Raw genomic sequence first — 26,499 nt, 5'->3', positions numbered from 1 at the left:
AAAATTAAATGGGAGATTACCAATGAAAGAACTCTATTATTTCACTAAGATAAGGCCTGATATTTTGAAACTTGGTACCAGAATCATATCAAGGATTAAATCTAGGAGCATATTTAGTTTGCCTGTATGCACACATACATACATTATAGAAGAAATAATTGATTATGAAATTTCTTTAAGAATCAGACAGTGACTATTATTAACAGTGAGAGTGAATAATCCATCAAGAAGAAACAGCTGAAGAAATATAATAATGTTCTATTTAGAAATATCTAATACCAACAAATGACAAAGATAATAATTATATCTTCCACATTAGTATGAAAATTTGTGAAATACGAGCAGAGAAAAATAAAAATAAAAATTTTGTATTTTACATAGCCAGACCCAGTACAGACCCTTACTATTATTTAAACAAACAAACAAAAAAGGTTGGGAGTACTCAGAAACAAACTGATACAACTGAATGATAATGTCAAGGAATGTTGTTTCATGGGATAGTTACTTGAGTAAGCTCTGGCAATGTATAAGTACAATAAATAAAAATAATAATTACTGAATTTAGAAAACTGAAAGAAGTTATAAAGACTGCTCAAATACCACCTCTGCAAATGATTACCTGGCATCTTCTCTTCATCCTGTTGGTCCTCTCTCTTTTCTGCATCACCTGCCAGAATTTCATCTAGTTCATCATCACTAATTGGCTCATATCCTTCTCCAGCACCAGATCCTAATGAATGTGCATCATCTAACTTGGATTCATCATCTCCTGCTAATACACAAATTCATTTCATGTTAAAAAAAGTATTAAAGGGAAGGGATGCCTAAATCAAACAAAAATGTAAAGGCTGTACACACTGTAACAATGTGAAAAGCATTTTTTTAAACAGAAAGCTATCTTTTTAAACTAGTCAAATACTTCATAGTTTCAAAAGCAAACTACAAAATAAAATTGAATTAACTAAATTTATTTTAGTAGTTAAGAACACAAAATGAACAGCAATTATCAGATAAGGTCACAATTAAAATATCAAAAATAAAAAGATATCACTAATACACTAATATTGATTATGTGTATTGTTTTAATTTTTGACAATAAAACTTTCACAATCTGAAAAATCTTCTAACTTCAAAAGACTGTAATAATTTCTTTAGCTGAATAAACTCATTATAAAAAAAAAAAAAAAAAAAACTTGCTTTTTTTTTTTGGTGGGGTGAAACTAGAGATTGAACCACCAGGCACCAGGAGTATTCTGCCTCTGAGCTACATTCCCAACCCTTTTTATTTTGAGACAAGTTATTACAAAATTGCCCAGGTTGGCCTTGAATTTGAGATCCTCCTGTCTCAGTCTCTTGAGTAGCTGGAGTTACAGGTGTGTGCTACCACATGCCTGGTTCGTTGCAAATTTATTTTAAAAAGATATTTTAAACTTAAGTCTTAGTTCATGATATTTTACTCATTATAGAAAGAACTTTCTAGCAGTGAGGTAAAAATGTGAAGTATCACTAATTCTCTTCCCTATCCCAACATTTTCATCTAATTAATGAATGCAATTTTAGAAGAACGCTATAATATAACTTAAAAATATTTTTGCTGGTATTTCTACTTTTCTCAACTAGTATGTATGCTAAACTTTGTTTCCTGGTGAGTTAGTTAGAAGTTCACTCCCCAAATTACTAAGTATGTTCAATGTTTCTACTGGCAATCTATATACTTTATGGAATCTAAAACCCTTACTTTCGAATGACAACACTATGGTGCATGGGTATGAATGTGCACCAAATAAAATTTGAGGCTATGAAATGTTTCTAGTCATTCTGATAATTTTTTGTTCTATTAAATTCTATAAAATTTTCCCCATATCCCCACAAATTCATTTCTAAGACAACCCATTTTAATAACTGGTTATACAAATATGTATCTAAACATAAATGTAACAGCATTTTAAAATTTTTAAGCTTATACAACTCATTTTCCTACTTTAAGTGAACACATATATCATACAGCAGATGATTTACCTCTAAATGTCTATGCTGTATTATCTGTAGTTGCAACTAAAAAAATGGTAACATTTTAGGAATGAAGGACACTGACACACAAGAGCTATTATAATAATTAGTTCAATATATCCCAAGGTTGGGCCTACATCAGAATCACGGCTCATGCTATTTATACTTAAACTTGAGATGAAAACATAATATGAAAAAAAAACAGTAGAAATGTTTAAGTCAAATAGAACAAAAATATGTATAACAGATAGCATATGAGATGTCTAATCCGTTTTTAAAAGTCGTGGATTTTACTATAGGCCAAATGCTGTCACGGCAAATTAAAAACAAAAAAATCATAATCTTAGTGCTTAGAAATAGGAGGTTATGTTAGAAGTATGATTTAAAAACTGATACCAGAAATGGAGAGTCTTAGGAAGGCAGAAATTTCAGGAGAATTCTCAGAGGGGCCATTATCCCTAGGCTATAATTCACCAAGAAGTATGTGGGGTATACATGTACAGACACAACACATCTTCTTTCATCAGCTATTGATAAAAAGGAGTACAGTAAAATGGGGAGAAAAATCACAAAAAATATTACAATACTGTATGGGAATACTATAAAAGATGTACAAGCAAGGTGCTGTAAGAATGTGAAAGTGCCTTTTGCACAGGTGGCTTCATAGAGAAAATAACTGAGACAAAGTCTGAGTAAGGAGGAGATCATGTAAGTGCAAAGGTCTATCCGGAAATTGGAAGAACAGGTACTAAAAATGGATAGAGAAAGGAAAGGCATGAATCAATTTGTCTAGTTTATTGTAGGCAAATATTCTGAGACAGTACATAAGCAGTAATTTTTTTTTTAATTATTTGTATCTGCCATATGATAGCTTTTGGCCTATAGTTTATAAAAGTAGATCCTTGTATCTCTTAGTTATCTGATTAGATATCTCAGTTTACCATCTGTTTTATATATATATCTTTACCTTTCCCCCAGTTCCAATTTGGCTTGACCAAAACAATTCTACCTCAGATTCTTTTTTTTTTTTTTTTTTTTTTGGTACCAAGGATTGAACCCAAGGGCGCTTAACCACTGAGCCACAACCCTAGCCCTTTTTTTGGTATTTTATTTAGAGACAGGGTCTCTCTTGAGTTGCTTAGGGCCTCACTAAGTTGCTGAGGCTGGCTTTGAACTCAAGATCCTCCTGCCTCAGCCTCCTGAGCCACTGAGATTATAGTAGTGCACCACCAAGCCCAGCTCTACCTCAGATTCTTTACATTACTGAATATAACTAAACTAATCACTGTGATTGCACTCCTACAATTGAAGCTGGAGTCTCCTTAACCTGATAATAAAAGTCAGTTTATCTAGCAAAGTGGTAGTGAAGAATGAAGAATAGAGGCAGTATAGAGTAAGGTTCCACAGAGCTAAGACTGGCTCAGACTGGGCCAAAGTGTTCATGCTGACTTCTCTGCATTCCTGTTCTAGGACTGAGGAATGGCAGGAGGGCTCTATAGTTGATCTGCCATTAAATGCAGTTTTAGCAAGTTTTATTATTTCATATATTTGTTCTCAGTTGCCCTAGAAAAGAGGAACCTCTAATAGTTATTTGAATCCTTCTCTGAACTAAAATGTCAATTTTTGTGATTTTATTTTATTCTTAACATTTAAGAAAAAAGATGTGATGGTTATTCTTCAAAATCTGTGGACATTGTATCTAAGCAATGTTTCAATGGTCGGGCATAAACAGAACTGAATATTTCATTCTTCGATCTCTTTTTTTTTTTTAAATTGATTTTGTTTTTTAAATACATGACAGTGGAACGCATTATAATTCTTATTACACATGTAGAGAACAATTTCTCATATCTCTGTTTGTAGATAAAGTATGTTGACACCAATTCATGTCTTCATACATATACTTTAAATAATGATGTCCATCACATTCCACCATCATTGCTAACCCCCTGGTCCCTCTCTTCCCCTCCCATCCCTCTGCCCTATCTAGAGTACTCACTTTTTATTTCAAGAACTATTTCTTTTATTTCATTAGGATTATTTTAACACAAATTTGTACTAGAGGGAAAGACATATTTTAGTATTACAGGAATTTTCCTTATGAATCTACTTCCTCTAATGAAATCAATTTGCCTTTCAAAAGAAAATATTTACTTCACATGAAATTGGAAAAGGAATGGAGCATATGAGATGTCTAATCTGTTTATAACAGAGAAAAGGGTGAGGCACTCACCTTCCACACTCTCAGTTCTCTCAGCTTTATTTATATCTTCAAATCCTTGCACAGATCCCAGTTCTTTATCCATTCTTTCTTTATCCAAAGTTAGAGTGTCTCGGGAAGCGGCTTCCAGGTCTCTTTCATGTTCACTCTCCAGTTTTGCTTCACTGCGTTTCACAGACTCTATCTGAGAAGAAATCTCAAAAGTTCTATCTCTATCTCTGTCCCTTTCCACAGATTCAGGAATTAGTCTCTCTCTTTCCCTGTCCAGGTCTCTCCTTTTGTCTCGCTCTCTCTCGCGTTCCCGCAATCTATCTCGATCTCTGTTCCGTGGCCAGTCTTTATCGGCTTCTCGGTCCCATTCTCTTGGCCTTGTATCCCTCCTCTCTCTCTCCCGCTCTCTATCATGCTCATATCGATCTCTTTCTTGAAGCCTATCTCTGCTATCAAAAGACCCAGATCTTGAATGGACTTGCCGATCTGACTCAGGAGAACTTCTTCTTGAACTATGGCTTCTTGAATCCTGGCGATCTATAATAAATATGCCACATACAAAAATTATCAGGAAACAGAAACAAATGCTTCATTTTAGAATCTTTTAAAGTTACAATTTACTTGCCAATATATTTTCTCAATATTTTCAATGTTCTATATACTCTGTACATTCTACATACACATTTCTCTACATACATATACAAAGAACTCATTTTAGGGACAAATTTCTCTCTCTCAAGGGGTTAATCAAAGTATTTTTAAAAAATTTCCTTGTCAGCCGAGTACAGTGGTACATACCTCTATTCATTCCTAGCAACTTAAAAGGCTGAGGCAGGAGGATTACAAGTTCAAGGCTAGACTTCAGCAACTTTGTGAGACCTTGTCTCAAAATAAAATATTAAAAAGGGCTGGGGATATAGCTCAGTGGTAGAGCAGCCCTGGGTTCAATCCCTAGTACCAAAAGAAAAAAAAGGTTTCCTTGTCTATTTCCAGTACAAAAATATCTTGAAATATGTACATAAAATGGTTAGATATTAATATGTACTTAATTCTTTGACTTCTCTTTACTCTCCTATCTTATTTTCTGAGGCAAAAAGAGCAGTACTGGCTATAGAAAGAATAGCAGGAAGGTTACATTTGCAAATGTTGATATAGGACTGGAGTAGAGAGCCTTTTCACCAAATCATATCATTAAAATCCTAACATTAAACTGTTAATAGCACTGAATGTATCTCTATTATTAACATTGGTCTTAAAGTGATAATGGATGAGATTTTAAAGGGATAATGAAAATAAACGATGATTTCTTAATGGGATGAATAAGCCTCCTCCCACACCAAGTTCCACAAAATTAAAAAAAAAAAAGATTAGCCATCACATTAAAAAGCATGTATAAAAAGTAACTAGGCATTACTTTAGCATTATAATTTGTATAAAATATACTAACACAGGAAACAATGACTAGATCATAATTCAATTTTATTACCTGAAGAAGTACTTCGGCTAGGCTCTCCACGCTTTAACTGGTCAATCCTAGATTTTCTCTCTCCTGTGATTTCTAGACTTTTTGTTTTTTCTCTATCTCTTGAACCACTATGCAGCACTCTCTTTCGACTACCTTGGTCATCCCCACTTCTATGGGCAGAATCATTGGATGGAGAGCGCAGACGGCCAGAGGTGTGACTACGATTACTCTGATTGCTCCCAAGGCTGCTGCTCCTCTTTTGATCCACTGGCTTTCGATGTGGTGTATCTTCTATAGTTACATGAGGTGCCTCTACTTTTTCTGCTCGTGTCCTATGGCATTTTCTGTGTGACTCTTCATTGGCAAAAGTAGCACTGGTAGTGTTGGTGGGGTTCGAAGAGGTGGAAATGGAGGCGGAGGAGGCAGTAGCAGCAGTAATAGGAGTAGAGGCAAGAGCAGCAGAGGCAGCTGTACTGGCACTAGCCAAAGGAGGTGGAGGAGGGAGAAGAGAAGATAGAGGAGAAGGGGTACTACCAGGAGTAGCAGCAGAGGCAGCATGCTCTGATTCTGTCACCTCTGTACGGTCAGGCACATCCTCATCAGACCAGTCACTAAAGGCTGTATCTTCTTTCTTCTGAGGATCCTCTAGCATACCATCCTTATCGTTGGAAATTTCAACTAAATCCTCTTTGGTTGTCATAGGGGGAGTTCGTGGCCCTCTTTTCTTCTTATTTTGCTGGGTTGCTTCTTCATCAGAAATATCAGAATCACCTTTGGATCTTTTACGTTTTTTTTCAACATTTTTCTTCTTCTGTCCTTTTTTAGGGGAGAAGACTTGACCATCTTCAGATGTTGTCTCAATGGTACTCCTCTCTATTCCAATATCATCCTCTTTCTTTTTCTTGATAGGTTTCTTCTGAAGTTTTGCTTTTTTCTTATTTTCCTCATGAGCTCTATCAGATGTGTCTCGATCTTCAGACGGGTGGTGGCCAATCATGTCTTGTGTACGTGCTCTTGAGCTTTCCAAGATTTCTGTCTGTTCTCTCTGCTTTTCTACAGAAGAAACTTTCTCTTTGAGTTCTTGCTCTTCATAGCGCCTTGAACTCTCTTTTCTTTCTGGTTTACGATCTTCTTCTTTCCATCTACTCTGCCTATCTTCAGGGAGGTGTGATGGGCTGAGAGAACGAGATTCTTGAGGTCGTACAACCTGGCTCAAGAGTCTGTGTTTTTCATCTATACAAAAAGAGAAAAATAATCACATATTCACCAGGTGAATAAACACTGCACATTACATTTAAATAACAATTAGACAATCTCTCACTTTTCATCTGAAAACTTTTCAAATGACAGACAAAAGCCTACTATTTGGATTTAACTACAAATGGTAGGAAAAGACAATGCCATTATGATAAATGATATACTTCTCAAACATACTTTAATCACATAAGGAAATATTTAGAGGCAGTAGATCCAGAAAACTTTTTAAAAAAATCTTAATTTGTCAGTTCCAATCAGTGTCAAAGAATGATCTCATAGTAAATGAGTATGAATACAGAGACACAGAAAACAAAAAGTGCTCACTTTTATCATCTCCACTGTTGTAAGTGTCACTGTCAGGAGAATGTTCACGCCGGCGCTTAGGTGACTGCCGAGGACTGGGACTCCCTTCATTTCTATAGCGCTTCCTAAATTGGGCAAAAAAATACAACTTATAAAATTCTAAAGGGGGAAGATTTCTTTACTATGTTTTTTATTAGTATATTTTACTATAACTTATAATTATAGGAAAGCAATATTGTCAAAGCTGTATCATACAAAGGGTATTTGGTATCTTTAATAAAGTTCATTACTTCATTTGCTAATACTTCAAATTGTAGATTTAAAATACATGGCAACATCTCTTTCTTTCATTATTCATGGAAAATCATTCAAGTGAAAATTGTCATATTTAAATACTGCAAAATGATAATATACAGTTTTGTGAAATCAATAAACTAATGTACCCTCTAATATAAACATTAACCAATTTTACATTCTTATGATATAGAAATTACTTTGTGCAGGGAAAACAGGTAAGAAAATCTAGTATTATTTTTGGAATAAAAAAGCTATGAGTTCAGTTTATAGCCACATTACTTATTATGCAGCCTTAAGTAAGTTCCTTAATTTGTCATTTGAAGTTAGGGAGAAAATAGCTCATTAAACTGCAGTGAAGTATACATTAGTTATGTCATAAGCCCAGTGCCAGGCATATTATTTGTACATTGTAAAAAATAACTTCCTTTTCCCTTCTTTGAATTAAAATCACTTGCTTGGTGATAAGTAAATAATTCATATATTCATAATATTTCTTTTTCCTTAGTTGAGTTTAAAATAAATATTGATTTATTCATCTTGGTTCTTATATTATTCCAGTATTTTCTTACATTTTTGTTACATTTGGACTACTTATTTTTTATCAACATTGTTTGTTTATAAACATTACAGTCAAAAGTTGAGAACGATGCTGCAGCACATCCATTGGGACAGCTTCTTTTGAGTGACCAAGTGAAGAAGGCAGTCCCAGGAGTACTGTAACAACTCACAGGCCTCAGCTTGTGCAAGTCCTTATCCAAAGCTTCCACCATCAATTGGTGGCCTACTTCCTCACTCTTTAAATCTGGGCAGGACTAGTGACTTGCTACATGACAGAAGAATGTGGTAAAAGTTACACTGTACAAATCTGGAGAGGACCCAAGAAGCTTTACAGCTTCTGCTTTTGCTTTCGAGGTATGCTCTATTATTGTACACAAAAACAAAATTTAGACTACTGGAGGATGAAAAGTCAAATGGAGGACAAATAAGGTGTCCCAAATGCCAGACATGTGAGTAAGGACACCTTGAATCATCTGGGTACGATTGAACTTTCAGGTCAATTGTAGACACACAGTTATCTCAAGAAGGACCAGCAGAATATACTCTGCTAAACCCACATAAAATCACTCATCCACAGAATCATAAGCAAATAAATGGTGGCTGTTTTAAACGACTAACTTTTGAGACAATTTAACACAGTAAGAAATAACTGATTGATACACTAGAATAAAGTGAATATTTGAAGTATGGTAAAAATGATTCATAATTATTTTTATGAAACAAAATTAGAGTAAAATGAATACTATGGTAATGCAGCAAACCTAAATAACTTTTTTAAAGTGCTGGATAAATTCAAACTACTGAGATGAAAGTATAAATAACAACTAAGTGAAGATATTAATATTATTTAACTAGTTTTTCTTATTGGTTTGTTTGACTCCTAAGTTTCTAGGGTCAGTCCCAACTCTTGGGATTTTCATGGCTAATTAGTCACGAAAAAAACAGAAAAACTGTTGCTTATTATAAGCAGAAATGAGAAGTAAGAAAAAATATTAATCAAAGCAGAGAAGTGGAGAAAAGACACATAAAGATTTGAGAATTATAATTATAGAAGATAGAGAGATGTAAAAGTCAGAGAAAGAAGAAAATATTATGTATGTTTGCCTACATGTGATAAAGGAAGAATCTCTGAAGCTCATTTTAATGTAAAATTTTTAATATGTGGGGAGAGGGAAGCAGGAAAGTAAGGTAGAGAGTACATTACAGTAAATTTTGGTTGCAGATTAAAGAGCAGAATGAGTGCCAAGAAAATATCTTTTGGCCCTAATAGTCACATTCTGCTCTTTAATCTGAAACCAAAATTTATTGTAATGTACTCTCCACCCGAGGTTCCACTTTGGTGCTGAATTGTACCCCAATAATTCAGAAAAGCAATGATGGAACTGGCTTAGCCAAGAACTGTCTACTCCTCAATCAATGAGAGCCCCAATACAAAGAGGACTGCTAAAGTAGGTACAATTCTAAGGCCAACAAAGGCATCATTTGGAGACAAATTTGATGAGACTATAATCAGCACAGAGGGAAACAGTGGAGAGATATCATTCCTATAATAACCTGGTTAGAGCCACATCAGAACAAATCAAAGCTAACCCTCAACTTCCCAGATACCTAAACAAATAATTTCTTTTGATGAAGGTGGGGAGAAGGGTGAGGGGGGAGAGAGAGAGGTGAGACAGAGAGAAAGAAAATAAAGAAATAAGGAAGGAAGGAAGGAAGGAAGGAAGGAAGGGAGGGAGGGAGGGAGGGAGGGAGGGAGGGAGGGAGGGAGGGAGGGAGGAAATGTCCTCAGATATATTCTATGAGATGCCAAGAAAATATCTTTTGGCCCCAATAACCTACTATATATCTTCACAGCATGAGAGGACACTTCCTTATCTCTCATCTTCTAGCTACATAACAATTATAGGAATTCTTAGGTCCTATAATACTGTGAATTGTTTCCTATAGCCTAGAGGTGTGACTCCATATTTACAAGCATAAGAAACTCAGGCAGTATCTCTTGGTGACTTGCCATCATCATTAACTAGTTATCAAGAGGATGTAGTGGGACACAAGTTCACTATCACTTTTATGTTGGATTCCTCCTAAAAAAGTCTATAACAAGTCAAGAAAGCTCACATGCCATAAAAAATGCACAGGAAATAAGAAAGAGTATTCTATGGTTTGGATGTGGTTTGTTCCCCAAAGGCTTGGTTCTCCATGTGGTAGTGCTGAGGTAGCAGAACCTCTAAGAGATGGGGCCTACTGCAAGGTGATTAGGTCATTGGAGGCACTGCCCTTGAAAGGGATTAATGCTGGTCTCACAGAATGAGTGGGCTCAGAGCCAGGCCAATCTTTCACTTGGCCTGTTCTGTTTCTTCACCATGTTTTAATACAGCCAAGGGAGCCCTCACCAGATGTTGAACAAATAGGGTTGCTTGATCTTGCACACACAAGTCCCTGAGCTAAATAAGCTTGTTTTCTTTATATATTACCCAGCTTCTAAACAAATTATTACAGATTAATTATAGACCCTGGATTAAAATATTAAAAAAATTATTTTCTAGATAATTAAAGAATTTACACCATTTTATTTGTATATAATAAATTTGACACACAAAAAGAGAAGACAAGACTTAATAGAAAATTAAGGGAACACTGAAAAGCATTAAATAAAACTTATGAATTCTTTACTGAAATGAACTTTCTAAAATTGATTCATATCATTCTTACTTTGATTTTCTCTCATCATGTCCATCTCTCGGATTGCGATCTTCTCGAATATCTTCTCGCTTTTCTCTACGGTCATCTCGTCCCTTGTCCTTTTCTTCCCAATCCCGCTGACGTTCTCGTTCTTTATCCCTTTCTCTTGCTCTTTCTCGTTCCCGTTCTCTCTCTCTTTCCCGTTCTCGCTCTCTCTCCCTCTCTCTTTCTTCTCTTTCTCGCTCCCGTTCTTTTTCCCTGTCTCGCTCCCTCTCTCTTTCCCTCTCTCGGTCATGATCGCGATCTCTCTCTCTTTCACGTTCTCTCTCCTTTTCTCTTTCTCTTTCTCTCTCCCGTTCCCTAGCACGCTCTCTTTCTAGTTCTCTTTCTTTTTCTCTTTCCCGATCTCGTTCACGTTCCCTCTCTCTCTCCCGCTCCCTGTCTCGTTCTCGTTCCCTATCTCTGTCTCTAGCCCTTTCATCTCTTCTATCATCCACTCTGTCTACTCTTCGTTCCTCTCTTCTTTCATCACGCTCAAGCTCGTCATTCCTTCCCTGATGTCGAATTGGTGAGCTTGGTCTTTGATCTACAATGAAAATCAAGTTTTGTCAGTGATTAATTTAATAGATAACCTATAGGTTATACAGCATGGCAAATCTTAAATTTTATCTGTGTATATATGGGTCACACTGGCAACAAATTATAAATCAAGTACTATATTTACTTTAAATTTAATCATCCAAATATTAATCACCCCTAGACCTTTAAAAATTATTTTCTTAAATATATTTTCAATTTCCCTCTAACTACCATGTTTTCTGCTCCCCATCAACCCCCAACCCCCTCCCACTTATCCACCTTTGATCTTTCTCTGCATGCTCCCTACCCTACCTCCAGCCCACTGCTCCAACCCCGCTTTCTGCCATCTCTACCCTTCACCTCTGATCTTCTCTGTCCCCCCAGCAGGACCTGAGAACACTGGTGGCAAAGGATAGGGGCAGCAGGAGGTGTAGAACATAGGAGCTGAAGGAAAAAAAAAATTTCCCTCGTAAGTCACACCTCTAATTTCAGGCCAAAATATATACACATCAAAGTGCAGCTATTATGTGAGGAAAATATTGTAGAACAAACTAAACTAGAATTAAGGGTACTGAAGGCTAATAATCTTGGAACAATCAAATGTAAAAAGTGTTTCATATCAGTGATATATATTTATAATTACCTAACTGCTAATAAAAGTTTTATTTAATCATATAAATGAATACTCAGATAAAAAGTTGTTGTCCTAAAATGTTAAATGATAATCTCAATCACATTTTATATATTTTTTCCAATCTACACACAAATCACACAAACACAGAGAAATGAATACACGCTGCTTAAATAACCACTTGAGCAATAAAATTAATTAGTCTGGGATCAAAAAATGTATAAAAGGATGGCATCAACTTTTCCCCAGAGCCATGTTTAAAGCAAATACTGTGACATAATCTAGGCTATTGAGATGTTTCTACTTCTGTGCAATACAAATATATCTAACGATTAATCAATGAAGATCAAACTATACTATGTCCAATGGATTGGTAAGTGAAACATCTAACATCAACTTATTAAGCAGAAAAATTTTGGAATATTTCCAGAGAAGGAGTCAATATAGTAGCTTAAATTTCTCTTCCTTAGCACTATGAAAAGATATGCATAGTTACTATTTAGAGGTTAGATTCAGCATAAAAAGGAATTTTAAAGCTAGAAGAAAAAAATGAAATCTTATATAGTCTTTTCTTGTCTTACTTCTTAAAAAGCATAAATTATAGTCCAAAAGTGATTTTGGTGACTTGTCAGTTACAGAGATGGTAGATGCATTAGGACTTTAGGACTAGAAAGTCAATTTTTCCTAAATCTTTTTATTTTTGCTGAAACTAATTTAAATTAAAGTGGTTCTATTGTTATATATCTATATTTTAGATTGTCTAAATTCCTGATTTGGGGATCATAATCAAAATCATAATTACAAATAACCTGAAACATTTAATACTGCAACTTACATTAATTCATATTTGAAATTTCTGAATAAAGGAATGTCAGGGAATATTCAGACACTTTCTAGGCAGATAAAACCTTTATTCTCACATACAAAATGGTAATGTCCCTAATTTCAAAGGAAAATGGAAAGAATACAAGAGCACCACTCTTAACATGTCTAAACTATCTTCCAAAATATGTTCTTCAAAGATATGCTTTCTTCACATATTTCTTAAGTAACAACAAATCTATTAATTACAGCTGGCAACTTTTGAATTATCCAAATATTGCCATACCCAAATACTATCAATTTCATTTCTAGAATCTTTCTTTTCCTTTCACTATCTCTACAGTTACTATATTAACTCAGACCTTGATCAGCTCTTCTCAGATGATTATGTTATCAACAGTCTATCTTTGCCTTCAGTTTTTCCCCAGATACTTAATATGTTTTTGAAGAAAACTCTATTCGTTCCATCTGCTTAAAAGCAGTTATCTTATACAGAGTGAAAAGCAATTAAATTCAAAATGTTTAGCCTGACTTATTAGGTCATTTACAACCTGGTCTCTATAGTCTCTTATCAGTCCTCTTCCCTGGCTCCTTTCCTTCCCTACAAATCATAACATACCTCTACTCTAACCTCACAACATAATTCTTTATTCCTCCAAAGCATATGTTTCTTTTAGTCCTGTGTGTCTGCTTATGTTGCACCTCTGCTGGAAAACACTTTTTCCATTATTCCTTCTAGCAAACTTAAATATTCTGAAGGCCCTAATTCAGATGTCCTCTTCCTAATTAAAGCACCTTTCTTGGAATTCTGTTTGGTCCTTTGTCTTCTCATAGAACTTTACATAGCACTAACAATTATATTTTAGTTGTCTATTTGTACTAGACTGTAAAGGTCAGATCTAAAGGAAAGATTTAAATTTCTGAGGACAGAACAAAGTACTTGTGTATATCTCTACCCTTAACCTCTATGAATCCCCTACTACTCACTATACTTTAGTCACATTAGTCTTCTTTCTAATTCTAAGACACGTTAGGCTATTTCCCACCTCAGAGCATTACACCTGCTCTTTTCATGGGATGCTTTTTATCTTTGAAAAACTAGCTACTTCTCTTGCATTTATGCCTCTACATAATTTTTTTTCAAGTTGTTCATAAACACTACACAACAGGTCCTTCTCTTATTCTTTATTTCTATCTGGGGCTACTGTTTGTTTCCTTGATAACCTCAATAATCAGTTACTTTAGCGAGGAGAGGGAGAATCCCCACCTCTCTGCCCCACTTTAAGTTCTATAAGGAAAGAACTATTATATATTAGCAAAGTGCCTGGCATGGGTACTAAAGGCACAGAATATATCATTAACCTCAAAAATAGGTTTCTCTTTTAATCATACATTTGATATTCACTAAAGTAGTTATACTTTGAAATTTCCTTCCTGTATACTGGTAACTTAACTTCTCTTAGATCTAATCTCTTAATTGTGAAACATGGATTATTTTATCATATATGTATATATACACACACACACACACACATACACACACACACACTCACAGGGAACGTTGTAAAAATTAAGCTAAAAATATATATTTAAAGTAACTATCAAAGTTTCTGACACCTAGTAAAAGCTTAATATGTGTGGTTAAACTAAACACAAGATTGAAACCAAATCTTCCTGTAGAATTTAGGCATGAGATGAGGAAAAACCTGAGCTAGGATGTGAAAACAGAAATAAAGTATCAGGACAGTGAAGAAAGGTTGTCAAAGAGCTAAGGAAGAAACAATTTCAGAAATACAAAACGTATAAACTCCAACCCTATATATAGTTGAGGAAATCCTACACATCTTTTAAACCAAGTGCACTGGGCTTACCTTTAACAAACAACCCAACTAACTCTCCTGTGTCTAATCTTATCCCCAAAGTAGATGATGTCTTAGAGACTTTGCTCTTCTTCTATTACCACCCATATCAATATAGGAAGATAGTTTTTTGATTCAACCCACACTAAAGCACCAATATTCAATCTTCTGGTCCACAAAATTGCATACTATTTAAATCTCAGCATTATAGCAAACTTTACTTTAGAAATCAGCCAAGATAAGTGAGACCTTCTTCAGATTTTAAATGTTTAAAGGTCCTAACATGTACAGGCAATAAAAGCATGCTAAAGAAAGTACTTACAACCCTTAAGGGCTTCCTAGTAATTCTGTTTCAAAATTGAGTTTTAAGAGATCATCTAATTAATGGAAAACTTTAACTTTCGACAGCTCAGAATATAAATTAACCAGAGCAAATATTATATATTTTCAGAACAGACTATAAACAAAATGTTTCACTGAACAATCTCCAGCCCTAACAATTTCCTTGTTCCTCTCTCACAGTCCTTATAAGACTCTACTGATCACAGCTAATGAGTAAGTAGGCAGGATCCTTAGCTGAAGATTTAGGTATTTCCTGAATCAGAACTGCCTGGGATGGCTCTAATCACCTACACTTTTAAAAGAGTTGTGAGCAATTTGGTTAAGATGAGAAACATGCAATAGAGCCTCCCCCCATTCTTATACTTTGCTGCCTGAGGTACTGATAGCTGTCTATTTACATAATCCCTCCAACAGCAATTCAACAAAAACTATATGAATAAATAGCTTCAAATGATCATCAAGCACTTATCTTAAAAGACACTTTACATTAAAAAGTAAATCAATATTCACAAAAAGTAAATTGATAACCATTTTAAAAACAATTTTCTTTATACAAGTTGGTTACTATATAATAAAATTCTGTTTGACAAACCTCTCTCTCTGTTGTCGCGACGATCTCTCTCTCCATGTCTTCTCTCAAAGGAAGAATCCCTTGCTTGATCTCTGTTGTCTCTTTCCAGATATCTATCTCTTTCAGGATAGCTACTCCGAGTTTCCCAGCTGTCATGATAGTTGCTACTACTACTGTGACTATCAATTTGAGAACCTCTCGTGCCTCGACTTCCTAAACAAAGGATATTCACACAAATAATTTAACACATAAACAATATTCAACAAGTTTGTCAGTCACAATCCTTTTTCCTAAAAAAAACACTAGTTTTTTTTTGTATTCCAAAATGTGGTATTCATTTTTTAAAGAACACTAAGCAATATATCAGAAACCTAAACTGTTCAATAACTGACTACAGTAAGATAAGTTCCAGTTGTCCCTATCTCTGAAAATAAGTCCTATAATAGAAACAAAGTAAGACTGACTTAATGCAGAAAACAACAAAATGAAAATGATTTTTTTCATATCTAAATCATGAAAATAATTAAATAAATAGGAATGTTATTGTTCAAATTATAGTTTATAGTGAAAATATTCCAAATAGAATCAAGGTCCTTTGCAACATAAAGTGATAACTGCAAACTTTTATTCAAGGATGTAGAAAAAGAATGTTCACAAGTAACTTGATTCAGAATAGCCCCAACTAGAAAGTACCCAAATATCTCTAAGTGGTGAATGGTTAAACAAATGATAAATGGTTAAACAATATTCAGCAATAATAAAAAACACACTATCACTACATACAACAACTTGAATGACAACATTATGTTAAGTGAAAAAGCCAGTGTCAGCAGGATATATACAGCATGATTCCATTTATGAAACATTCATGATATAACATAAGATACAAGATATAACACAGGTTGTCAGGAGCCAGGAACAGGGAATGGGAAGGATGTGGGAATACGGATGAGAATACACTGGAGTAACACAACGGAATTTTGTAAGGTTACAGTGGATTTTTTTTATTATTATTTTTTTAATGACAGAGTCTCACTATGTTGCCCAGGCTGACCTCACACTCCTGTAGCTGGGACTAGAGGTGCATGCTACTGTGTCTAGATCAGCTGAGTATCTTGAGTTCGGGTAAGTCAATACAGTGCTACTCATGTGATTGAACTACATAGAGACACACACACACACACACACACACACACACACACAGAATAAATGTTTAATTAGAGAAATCTGAAGAAGTCCTATGGATTCTACAAATGTTAATTTCTTGGTTTTACCATAGATTGTAAGATGTAAACATTGTGAAAGCTAGAGGGTGGGTATACAGAGATTTCTTGTACATTTCTTTGTAATGCCTGTACATCCCCATCATTCAAACATACTTAAAAAAAAAAAAAAACTTTACATTTGGGGGGAGCATAAAGGAAAGGGGAAGTAGTACTGAGGCTGTGATAATCCAGCACTACTTGGCAAAAACTCTGGAGGGTTCTGCCTTCAATTTCATAGAATTACCATAGATCAGAAAAATGGGAAAAGATGAACTTATTCTAACTTTTTTCTATGAAAAGCCAACCCACCCAAAGCAACAATCAACAATTCCTATCTATAACTGAGGAAATCCTACACATCTTTTAAAACAAATGCAGATGGCGCTTTCCCCAAGGTGTACACAGACACACATGCACACTCATATACAAACACACACAATTTACATGTACCAGGCCTGGAGCCCTAAAATAATCACAGCATAACTCTAAATAATGTAATAAGGCATTTTAATAATCTAAATATCTGCAAAGAATATTTTAATAATTAAAGACCAGGGAGAATAAATTTGAAACACTTTTAAAGATAACAAAAGAGCTATATATAAACCTAGGAACGAAAGGTTAAAAATCAGATTAGAGGCAATTAAGAAAAATATTACAAAGATAAGTCTTAAGGGTATGACTCAGAAGGGAAACCACTGACTGAAAAGGTAAAATATTGAAGGAAAGTTAAGAATCAAGAAAGATTCAATGAAGAAAATCAACATATGTCTAATAACTATGTGTTGCTTAGAGTAACATTTAAAACAACCCATAAAGGTTAAAAGGATGGAAAAAGATTTATCAAATACACACCAACAAGAGAGCAGCCAGTAAAATAGCCTTTTGTAATAGCAAAGCCTCAAAATATTTAAATCAAAAACCGATCAAACTACAATAAAATGACAAATCCACAAATTTCTAAATGATAGAAGACTTAGTTCACTTTTCTGTAAAGACATAACAATCAGACTTCAAAAAATTAGATGTATATTTGAAAGTATTAACAAATCTGATCTTAGAAATATGCTTTACATCCTACCATTACAAGTGTAAGTACATGCAGAATACTTATTAATACTGAACTCCTGAGCCACAAAATAAGATTTAACAAATACTCATACCAAAGAACTGACATCAGTGTTTACCTGACAACAATTAACATGGAAGGAAGGGACTTATTAAAAGCCTGACTGGAAATGTAAAATCCAACTTCTACTTAATTTATGAGTCAAAGAAGAAATCATTAAAATTCACAAAGTGTTTAGGATGGGTACTAATAGAAATACTATATTTTTCATAAAAGAGTAAAACATAACAAAAGTTAATGAAATATAACAAAAGAAATATAAAGGAATATAAACAAGGCCAAATATTAGTTTTCTGAAAAGACTCTACACAGACAAATCTCTGGCAGGACCAAACAAGGGAAAAATAAAGGAATATGACCATAGATACAACAGAGATCTTATAAAATATATTTAGGAACATCTTTGTATCAAAAATCTGAAAATAGCCAGGCACAGTGGCGCTCACCTATAATTCCAGAGGCTAGGGAGGCTAAGGCAGGAGAATCACATAATCAAAGCCAGCCCCAACAACTCAGTGAGGGATCCTAAGCAACTTAGTGAGACCCTGTCTCAAAATAAAATATAAAGAGGACTGAGAATGTGGCTCAGTGGTTGAATGCCCCATACTAGAATTGCTTCAAGAACAAAAAGAAAATCTATACAAATCTATAACTATTAGAGAAACTCATTTGGTGGAGAAAGCGCTAACCATCTAACAAATGTTACTTAACTTTTGAAGGACACATAATTAAATTGTTCCAAAAAAAGAAGCAACATATTATATAGAGCTAATATAACTTTTTGAGCCCCACCCAAAGAAGGACAATATAAGGAAAAATCTGCAGTGGTTTGCTAGAACTGGTTCATAATGGCTAACCAGGGACAGCTGTGGATATCTCTTCCCAACTCCACATGACCTCATGTTAGTAGCTTGAAATCTTCCATGGTAGAAATTATTTATACCATGAAAACTGGCAAAAGGCAAATCAAGACTTTTCTTCTGAACAGTCAGTTGTTAAACATTTATCACTATACCATTGATAGTATGCCAACCTCAATTAAAAACATAAATATTTAATTCAAAATTAAATTTTTAACAAACTCATTCTAGAACCTTAAAAAAATGACAAAATTGAATGTATCTCAGGAATGCAAGGACAGTTGCAAATTTTAAAAACATTAACATGTGAAATAACAAAATATATCAACAAACTATATGATATTCTCAAGACAAAAAATTAACAGTGATAGAAATTGTTAATTAAATTGGGTAATCAGAAGAATCCTTAGCACAATAAAAACATCTGTTAAAAAAACAAAAAACCTGCAAACACCACACTTGATGCTAGGAACAATCCTTAAAAATCTGAAACAAAGCAAAAGAAGCCCATTCTGTTTATATTCAATACTACATTGCTGGAGATGTTCAGTAGATAATTGAGAGAAAACAAATTATAATAAAAAATGAAGAGCCAAATCTGTCTGTTCCCAGGTATATTTGTTAAAAGAATTTAATTAGATGTATTAGGAAAATACAGCAACAACACTTAAACTCAAGACTAATATATAAATATCAATTACTATTCCCAAGTACCAGAAATAAACATTAGAAAATGTTTTAAAAGACTCCATTTAGGGAGAGACACAATTATTCACTAGCGCACTTTCTGAAAAAGATTAGAGAAATTAAACATCCATCAATGTAATACTTGTGAACTTTATTATATATCCTACAATAGAGACTATGTACCAAAATAAAGAAGTAATTGTTTACTGTGGTGAAAGATATGATTTCATAATATTTTTATTAAGTGAAAATAGCAGGATCCAGAATAATACAGGTTTTACTTTTCAACAAAAATTTTAAAATTTACTTTTGTTAACCCAGAGGGGAAAATGAATGGATATACATATTTGCTTATGTCAAATGTTTTGGAAAGGAAAAACACAAAGTTGGTAAGAGTGGTGAGAGGCTTTTAAAAAAGAAAAGCTTTTCATTATGTATCTTTCTATACATTTGAAATTTTGAACCAGGTGAATGCATTATTTAAAAAATATTTTAACTTTAAAAATTTTTTAAAGTAGCATTTATAATGGCAACAAAAATAGTAACCGGCAATAAAATATATGTAAAACCTTAACAGAAAAAGGTATAAATCAACAACCTTAATACATTTAAATAAAAATTAATAGTTTTTCATAAAATTAGAAACTGTTTTCTAAAACTTATAAGAAAAAACAAAGTGTCAAGAAAAGATCAATTATGAAGAATTTTTGGGCCCTTCAACACTTAAATGCGAAGCAATAATACTAACCAGGGTTAGACCAACAAACCAATGAAAAGAATACAAGCGATGAGAGTTCTGTGGCAGTGGTCTGTGGAGAAGATAAAGAGGTGGATGAAGAAAGGTCAAATCTAATTAAATCTCAGTAGTTTGGAGACCCTGATAAATAATATTTAGGTCATGTGGGTGATGGTAAATGATTTTTTAGGCAAGAAAATGGCTCAAGATCCTGATATGAGATGTTCTAAAGCAAGTGCAAATACTAGAGAATATATAAATCAGTCATTTCTGATGTCATCAGTTTTAAAAACTCACCATTTTGACTCTTTTCTAATGATCATTTTATCATCTATACACTAATTTATTGGGAAATACTTCCTTATAATTCTACTATTTTGCTTGATAGTAATTTTCTTAGTGTTCCATACTAATCAAGATGGAAGGCATGACTGGATAAAACGCAATCACGTGGTCTATAATCTAAACAGGGGCCCCACTTATGTTTCACTACTTTTAACGATTCCTAGATGGATTTATAGGGAAGATCGAAAAAATTATCTTGACAAAAGATAACAATAAACATAAAAAATAATATATTTAGAAGAGAAATCGTAGGAGATTTAATGCTTTCTATATAAATATACAAGATAAAGTTCACAGATAAGTCAAAAACCTTACCCTTTTCAGGTAACTCTGGACCTCTCCCCCTACTTCTGCCCATCCGGTCATTCCTAATTTCACTTCGAGACTCATTTCTGGAATCATTCCTTATTTCAGTACGAGAACTTTCTTCTCTTAAGTGATTTCTGCCATAACTCCGGGATTCTTCCTGATATGTATCCTCTTTTCGATGAGTATCTCGACCTTCACGGTCCCTGTAGTCATGGGCATCACGAGTGGACCGAGAATCTCTGGGATCACGGCTCTCTTTACTATCTCTGCTATAATCCCTCATCTCCCTTGAGTCCCGGATGTCTCTGGAGTCTCTGAGTTCCCTGCGGTCTCTAGTGTCTCTGGTATCACGACGGTCTCGACCATCTCGAGGTTCTCTTTCATCTCTGTGGTCTCTAGAAGAGCTCTGATCCTGTTCATATTCTCGTTCTTCTCTTGTGTCCTTTTCTCTATCCCTTTTGCCTCTAGTCTCTGTTAACACAATTTTAGAAATCAACTGTAATTTTTTTCCCAAAGTTTCAAAAAACTAGACAATATATTTAATTAGAGCTTTATTACAAGAGTAATATGTGCTTTGCAGAAAGAAAAGGAGAAAACAGGTGAATGTTTTAAATAGTTTAAAATTAAAACTATTTATATGCTAAAATCCAAAAGATAATTTAATTAAAGATTTGATAGCTACATTCTTAACTGGATAAATGGTGAACATGAAGGTCCCCACCCCAATTTAACAATACTTATAGATCCTAAGCAACTGAAACAAATAAGTAAATATCCTTTCCTCTCATTGCTGTTTTTTTTTTTTTAAGAAACAATTTTAGATCCAGAGGTGCACAGTGACTTTAATTATTTCTACTGGATATTAGGCTAGATTTAAAATACATTATGACCACCTCAAATTTATTTAAGCACTTGAGAGTGGCTCAGTTAGCTATTGGCAAAGAGTATTGTTCTTCACTCTTTTCCTGAGCTGCTCAATGGTATGATACTTGTGGGTGTGACCATTTCTAAAATTCCCTCTATTTAAGTGTTTTCTGATATATCATAGAAAAAAAACACCTCATTTTAAAAAAATGGACTACAAGGACTGGACATATAGCTCAGCAGGTAGAGTGCTTGTCTCACATGCACAAAGCCCTGGGTTCAATCCCCAGCACCACAAAAAAAAAAAAAAAAAAGGACCTCAATGTTTATTTAAACCAACTTTGTTATTTTATATATGAATTAATACAGGCCCAAAGCTTAGATATCTCATACCTCATGAAAATTCGCAAAGATTATAAGCCACTGTTTAGACATGCCTAGAAAAGGTATAAGATGATTACAAATATAAATCTGATAGGCAGTTAAAATATTAACAAGAACCATAAAGAATAAATTCTGCCCTTTTTAATCAGACTCTTTTGCAAGTTGTTCCTATATTCTGAAATTGTCAACAGTTTGAGGCTACTCTAGCAACTATAGCAGACTTATGCCTAAAACATTATAAATTTATTCCTTTTATTGTCCTTGCTGGCTGGGTCCATAATCTCTTTTCAAGGAACTCTCAAATAATCCTCAAAGCCTTACTCAATACCCAATCTCCTTTGCCAATGCCTTTGTCCATATACCTATATTTACAAATGCTAAAGACAGAAGCAATGGGTAAGGATCTGATATATTTCCATCCTTTTCTTCACAAAACTATGATTTCTACTCCTCTTACAATACCAACTGTCCCTTAAAATGTGTCCACTTATACCAGACTTCTGTTTCATGATACTGCCATCAGTCTTTACAAATATATGTAATTATTAATTTCATTCTTTATCTCCCCATCCTTCTACTAAAATCATCCTTATTTCAGAAAATGGCATCTAAATAAAGAGGAAGAATCATTTGCTAAATCTCTTCTTTCCATAAAAGATTAAAGAAATATCCTCTTTACAAAGGATTCTCTCATAAGCAATTCTTTCTCCAAAAAAGCATTCCCATGAGACTCGACTGATATTATTTTCCCTTCATTAGTATGTTTAATAATAATGACAAGTTTTCATTTAATAAGTAGTCATAAATATATACTATATTCTTGGTCAAATCTAGTTGTTAAATTTTATTAAAATTAATAGGTATAAGTAAATTTTCCCATCTTACCAATTTTCTATAAACATTGTATGGAAGCTTCCATCATGAGTTCTATAAATATAGCATACACAAAGTTCCATATACACTGTTATACTGTTCTGGTTCTATAATCATGTATATAATAATTAATTCTACAAAATAGGTACTTTCTCTGTCTCTACCTACATATCCACTATTCTTTCTAGGTAAAAGATTTTGAGTGAATACTGCTTGTACTGTTGATACGAAGAACATAACTATTAACATCATTTACAGGAGACTTCTATAATGTACTCGAACAGAGAGATATAAAATGCATGTTAAACAGAAATGTTGTTGCAAGTATTTCCTAAAACCTTACTATGTTCAAAAACTAACTCAGAAGAAGTTAAATAAGGAAAGGAAGCTTAAACAAGAAGTATACAAAGGGATGACAGCTTGAGAATGTTGTTGCATATCTAACATTAATATAATTCTCAGGAATTTAGAAAGTAAAACTGCTTTGCTTACTTCCTTCTTTGAAGTGCTGGGATTGGATTCAGAGCCTCACACATTCTAGAAAAGAGTTCTACCAATGAGCTATTCCCTCAGCTCATGCTTACTTTTTTATTTTGATTTACATCTAGAAAGTCAATGCAATGACTTGGTTGCACTGACATTCTAAAAGTTTTCCCCAGCCCTGGTACCTTTATCAAAACGCTTTCAATGCTTTTAAACTCTGCTCCCTGATTTGCTATTCTTCTTCCCTTTACTTCTTGATTTTTAAAAACATATAGTTAACTGAAATGGACATACCAAAAATTAGATGGGCAAAAATACACACACGTCACCAACTTAGCATACCTATAAATGCCACTTGTGCATACTTAATACTTAACATCCCTGTCTTTGAGCATTTCCCATTGCCCTTAAGAACACTAGCCTTCATATTACAAAACTAAACATCTTCCTCCATCCCTTATTACAACAATAAATATGGATGTCCAATGTTTCAGTAAGAAAATGTTTTTAATTAAAAGAACTCTTGGAAAAAAAAGAAAAAGCAAGCTGAAGTATAGTGTATACCTTCCCTCCTTTCATGACGCCGATCGTGTGACTGTGAAGTTCGTTCATGATCATGCCTCCCTTTCTCTCTCATTGGAGAGCGATGTCTTGAAGGACTTGGCTTTCGCTGAGGAGAAGACAAGCAATGTGAAGGATAAGGAGAAGCAGAACGTCGTAAAGATGGAGTTAAAGTCCGCTGGTAAGATGGTGAAGGCGTTCTTTTTCGACGAGGAGAAGGAGAATGTCTTTGAATAGATGATCCCGATTGTGAGGATGATGAGTGATGTCTAGAAGATATAGGAGAGTGATGCTGTCCTGATGGGGAAGTAGATCTATATGGAAAAATAGCAATAATTTTTAAAAAAAAGTGTTCAAAAGCCTTCTATTCCAGCCAAAGGAATATCTTTAAACAAAACTGACTATAAAAGTTAAAGCTAAAAGTGTTGGTAATAATTATAAGACAAATTTTAATTTACAATACTCTGAAATTATAAATAAGTTGCTTTTATTTAAAAGATGTGACTGACTTATAAGTGGAAGTAACAGCTTTAGAAGAAATATGCTGTGCCTTTCTCCCAAGTGTGCCAAGGCACACTGACTTTTCCAGGCAATATTCTCCCTGAGCGAAGACTGCCTACTCTAACTTAAAGTATAGAATTCATTTTGATAATCTGATAGTATAAACAAGTACCTGGAGGGGGAAAACTCAAAAACAACTACAGAGAAAATATACTAGTAAGATGAAGGTAGGAAGTAGCTGTGAAAACGCTTGTAAATTCAAGACCCTGGGGAAAGGAAGACTATCCCCAGCCACAAAAAGCAAATCTGTGCTGCCTGGGATGACATTTAGGATTGTGAAAGAATCCTATGGTTAATGAGAGGACAACAAAGTGTATACTGCCTTTATCTTAAATAAACTGCCTTCATTTGTGGGCAGCACAAACTGAGATTTAGTACATAAATTTTATTTAACTAGGACCTCCTCAGCTCTAAATTGTCTTCTTTCACTGCTACCAGAAGAACAACTTATAACCCCGTGAAACACATCTGAATTACACCTGGAGTCTGTTATGCCATAACCTGAGTGTGATAGCAAGATGAAGTACACATATTTGTGCAATAACTAAAAAAGAATGCTACCGTTTACAAACAACATTCTAGACATCACATACCTAGATAAATATCATATTTCTCAAAGCAATTAGCTAAATGCAAATTCAAAAAATTTCTGACATTCTATTCAAAGTATTCTGGAATTACCTTCAGTGCCTATGATAAATACGTTTTAATATCTGTAATGGTGGAAAAATCATTATTAACCTTAAACCAGGGTTTAACAACCTCTGTACTATTGACATTTTATACCAGATAATTCTTAGGTGTTGGGAGTCTGTCCTGTATACTGTAAGATGCTTAGCAGTATCCCTGACAACTCAACAGCATCCCTCCCACTGAGTGGTGACAATAATGGTACATTGTTAACTGTCCCCTGGAAGACAAATGATCTTGAGTTGAGAAACACTGCCCTATACTAAGCTGTTTATAAATAATGCCTCTTTAATTTATATAAATTCTCGTGTGTGTGCGCGCGCACACACGCCAGGAAAGTAATCCAATATATTCAAAAGGATTTACAGAAAAAGAATTTAAGCAAATAAAAAAAAAATGCCTTTACAATAAGAATTGACTGAAAACTAAAAATCTGCTATCTAGAACACTACATTTGTCTTAACAACTAGTTATGGTTCATTCAATTGAAGCTTTAAGCTTTTATTTAAAAACTTATTTCTTTCAATATAATAAACCATAAACCACTAAAATTTAACTGACTATAAATAGAAATTTATTTACTTACAGATACAAGTAGAAATGTTCAATGATTTTTACCCAAAGCTAGAAAACCATTTATGATCAATAGCCAAACAAATGCATCCTACTGAACAGGAAAATCTTTACTGTCTGTTTCACTTTTGTTAGGTAGTAGTCAATTTGGAAATATGTAAATTAATAAAGATTGGCTTATCAATAAATGAACATTTTAAATTTCTGGACTATACTTAAAAATTTATTTCTGGAATATTCTTAAAATTATTTCATGAATATCTATAATAGCCTTTGGTGATTAATTTACAGGATGCAAAAACCAAAAGTTTATTCATAGTATCTTTTTAAAAAATTACAGTCCAATCATATTTCTATCCAAACCTGTTGTCTATAACGTGAAAGAAAAAACTTTAGTTCACACTTGAGATGATCACACAAATATTTAAGGCCAATATACTAACATATTGCTAAGTAATGGCTTCATCATTTTAACCATGTTTTCTTCTTACTCTTTTAGTTTCAGAAAATTGTTGATTCAATTTAAATACCTTTGCATTTTTCTCTTTGATACTACTCTTCTAAATGTCTAATGACTGAGAATAAGGAAAA

The 26,499-nt window shown here is 33.9% G+C and overlaps 1 protein-coding gene across 7 annotated transcripts in view; it reads right to left on the bottom strand.

Moving 5' to 3' along the window:
- Nucleotides 1-26,499, bottom strand: part of Zc3h13 (zinc finger CCCH-type containing 13) — an 80,605-nt gene that overhangs the window by 11,254 nt on the left and 42,852 nt on the right. For 3 of the 7 annotated variants that reach the window (XM_077795184.1, XM_077795183.1, XM_077795185.1), the window contains exons 9-17: nucleotides 24,088-24,398; nucleotides 20,926-21,390; nucleotides 15,610-15,801; nucleotides 11,724-11,807; nucleotides 10,815-11,370; nucleotides 7,269-7,372; nucleotides 5,709-6,920; nucleotides 4,244-4,759; nucleotides 620-772 (exon numbers count right to left, since the gene is read on the bottom strand). In XM_077795184.1, coding sequence (XP_077651310.1) covers nucleotides 620-772; nucleotides 4,244-4,759; nucleotides 5,709-6,920; nucleotides 7,269-7,372; nucleotides 10,815-11,370; nucleotides 11,724-11,807; nucleotides 15,610-15,801; nucleotides 20,926-21,390; nucleotides 24,088-24,398 — 3,593 coding nt within the window. The remainder of the gene's footprint in view (nucleotides 1-619; nucleotides 773-4,243; nucleotides 4,760-5,708; nucleotides 6,921-7,268; nucleotides 7,373-10,814; nucleotides 11,371-11,723; nucleotides 11,808-15,609; nucleotides 15,802-20,925; nucleotides 21,391-24,087; nucleotides 24,399-26,499) is intronic. The other 4 variants (XM_077795186.1, XM_077795187.1, XM_026381045.2 and 1 more) reach the window with 4 other exon arrangements.

This window comes from Urocitellus parryii, chromosome 2 (genome assembly GCF_045843805.1).
Source record: "Urocitellus parryii isolate mUroPar1 chromosome 2, mUroPar1.hap1, whole genome shotgun sequence".
Classification (NCBI taxonomy): domain Eukaryota; kingdom Metazoa; phylum Chordata; class Mammalia; order Rodentia; family Sciuridae; genus Urocitellus; species Urocitellus parryii.
The sequence above is the reverse complement of the archived record's forward strand: the minus strand, read 5'-3'. Positions and strand labels throughout refer to the sequence as shown.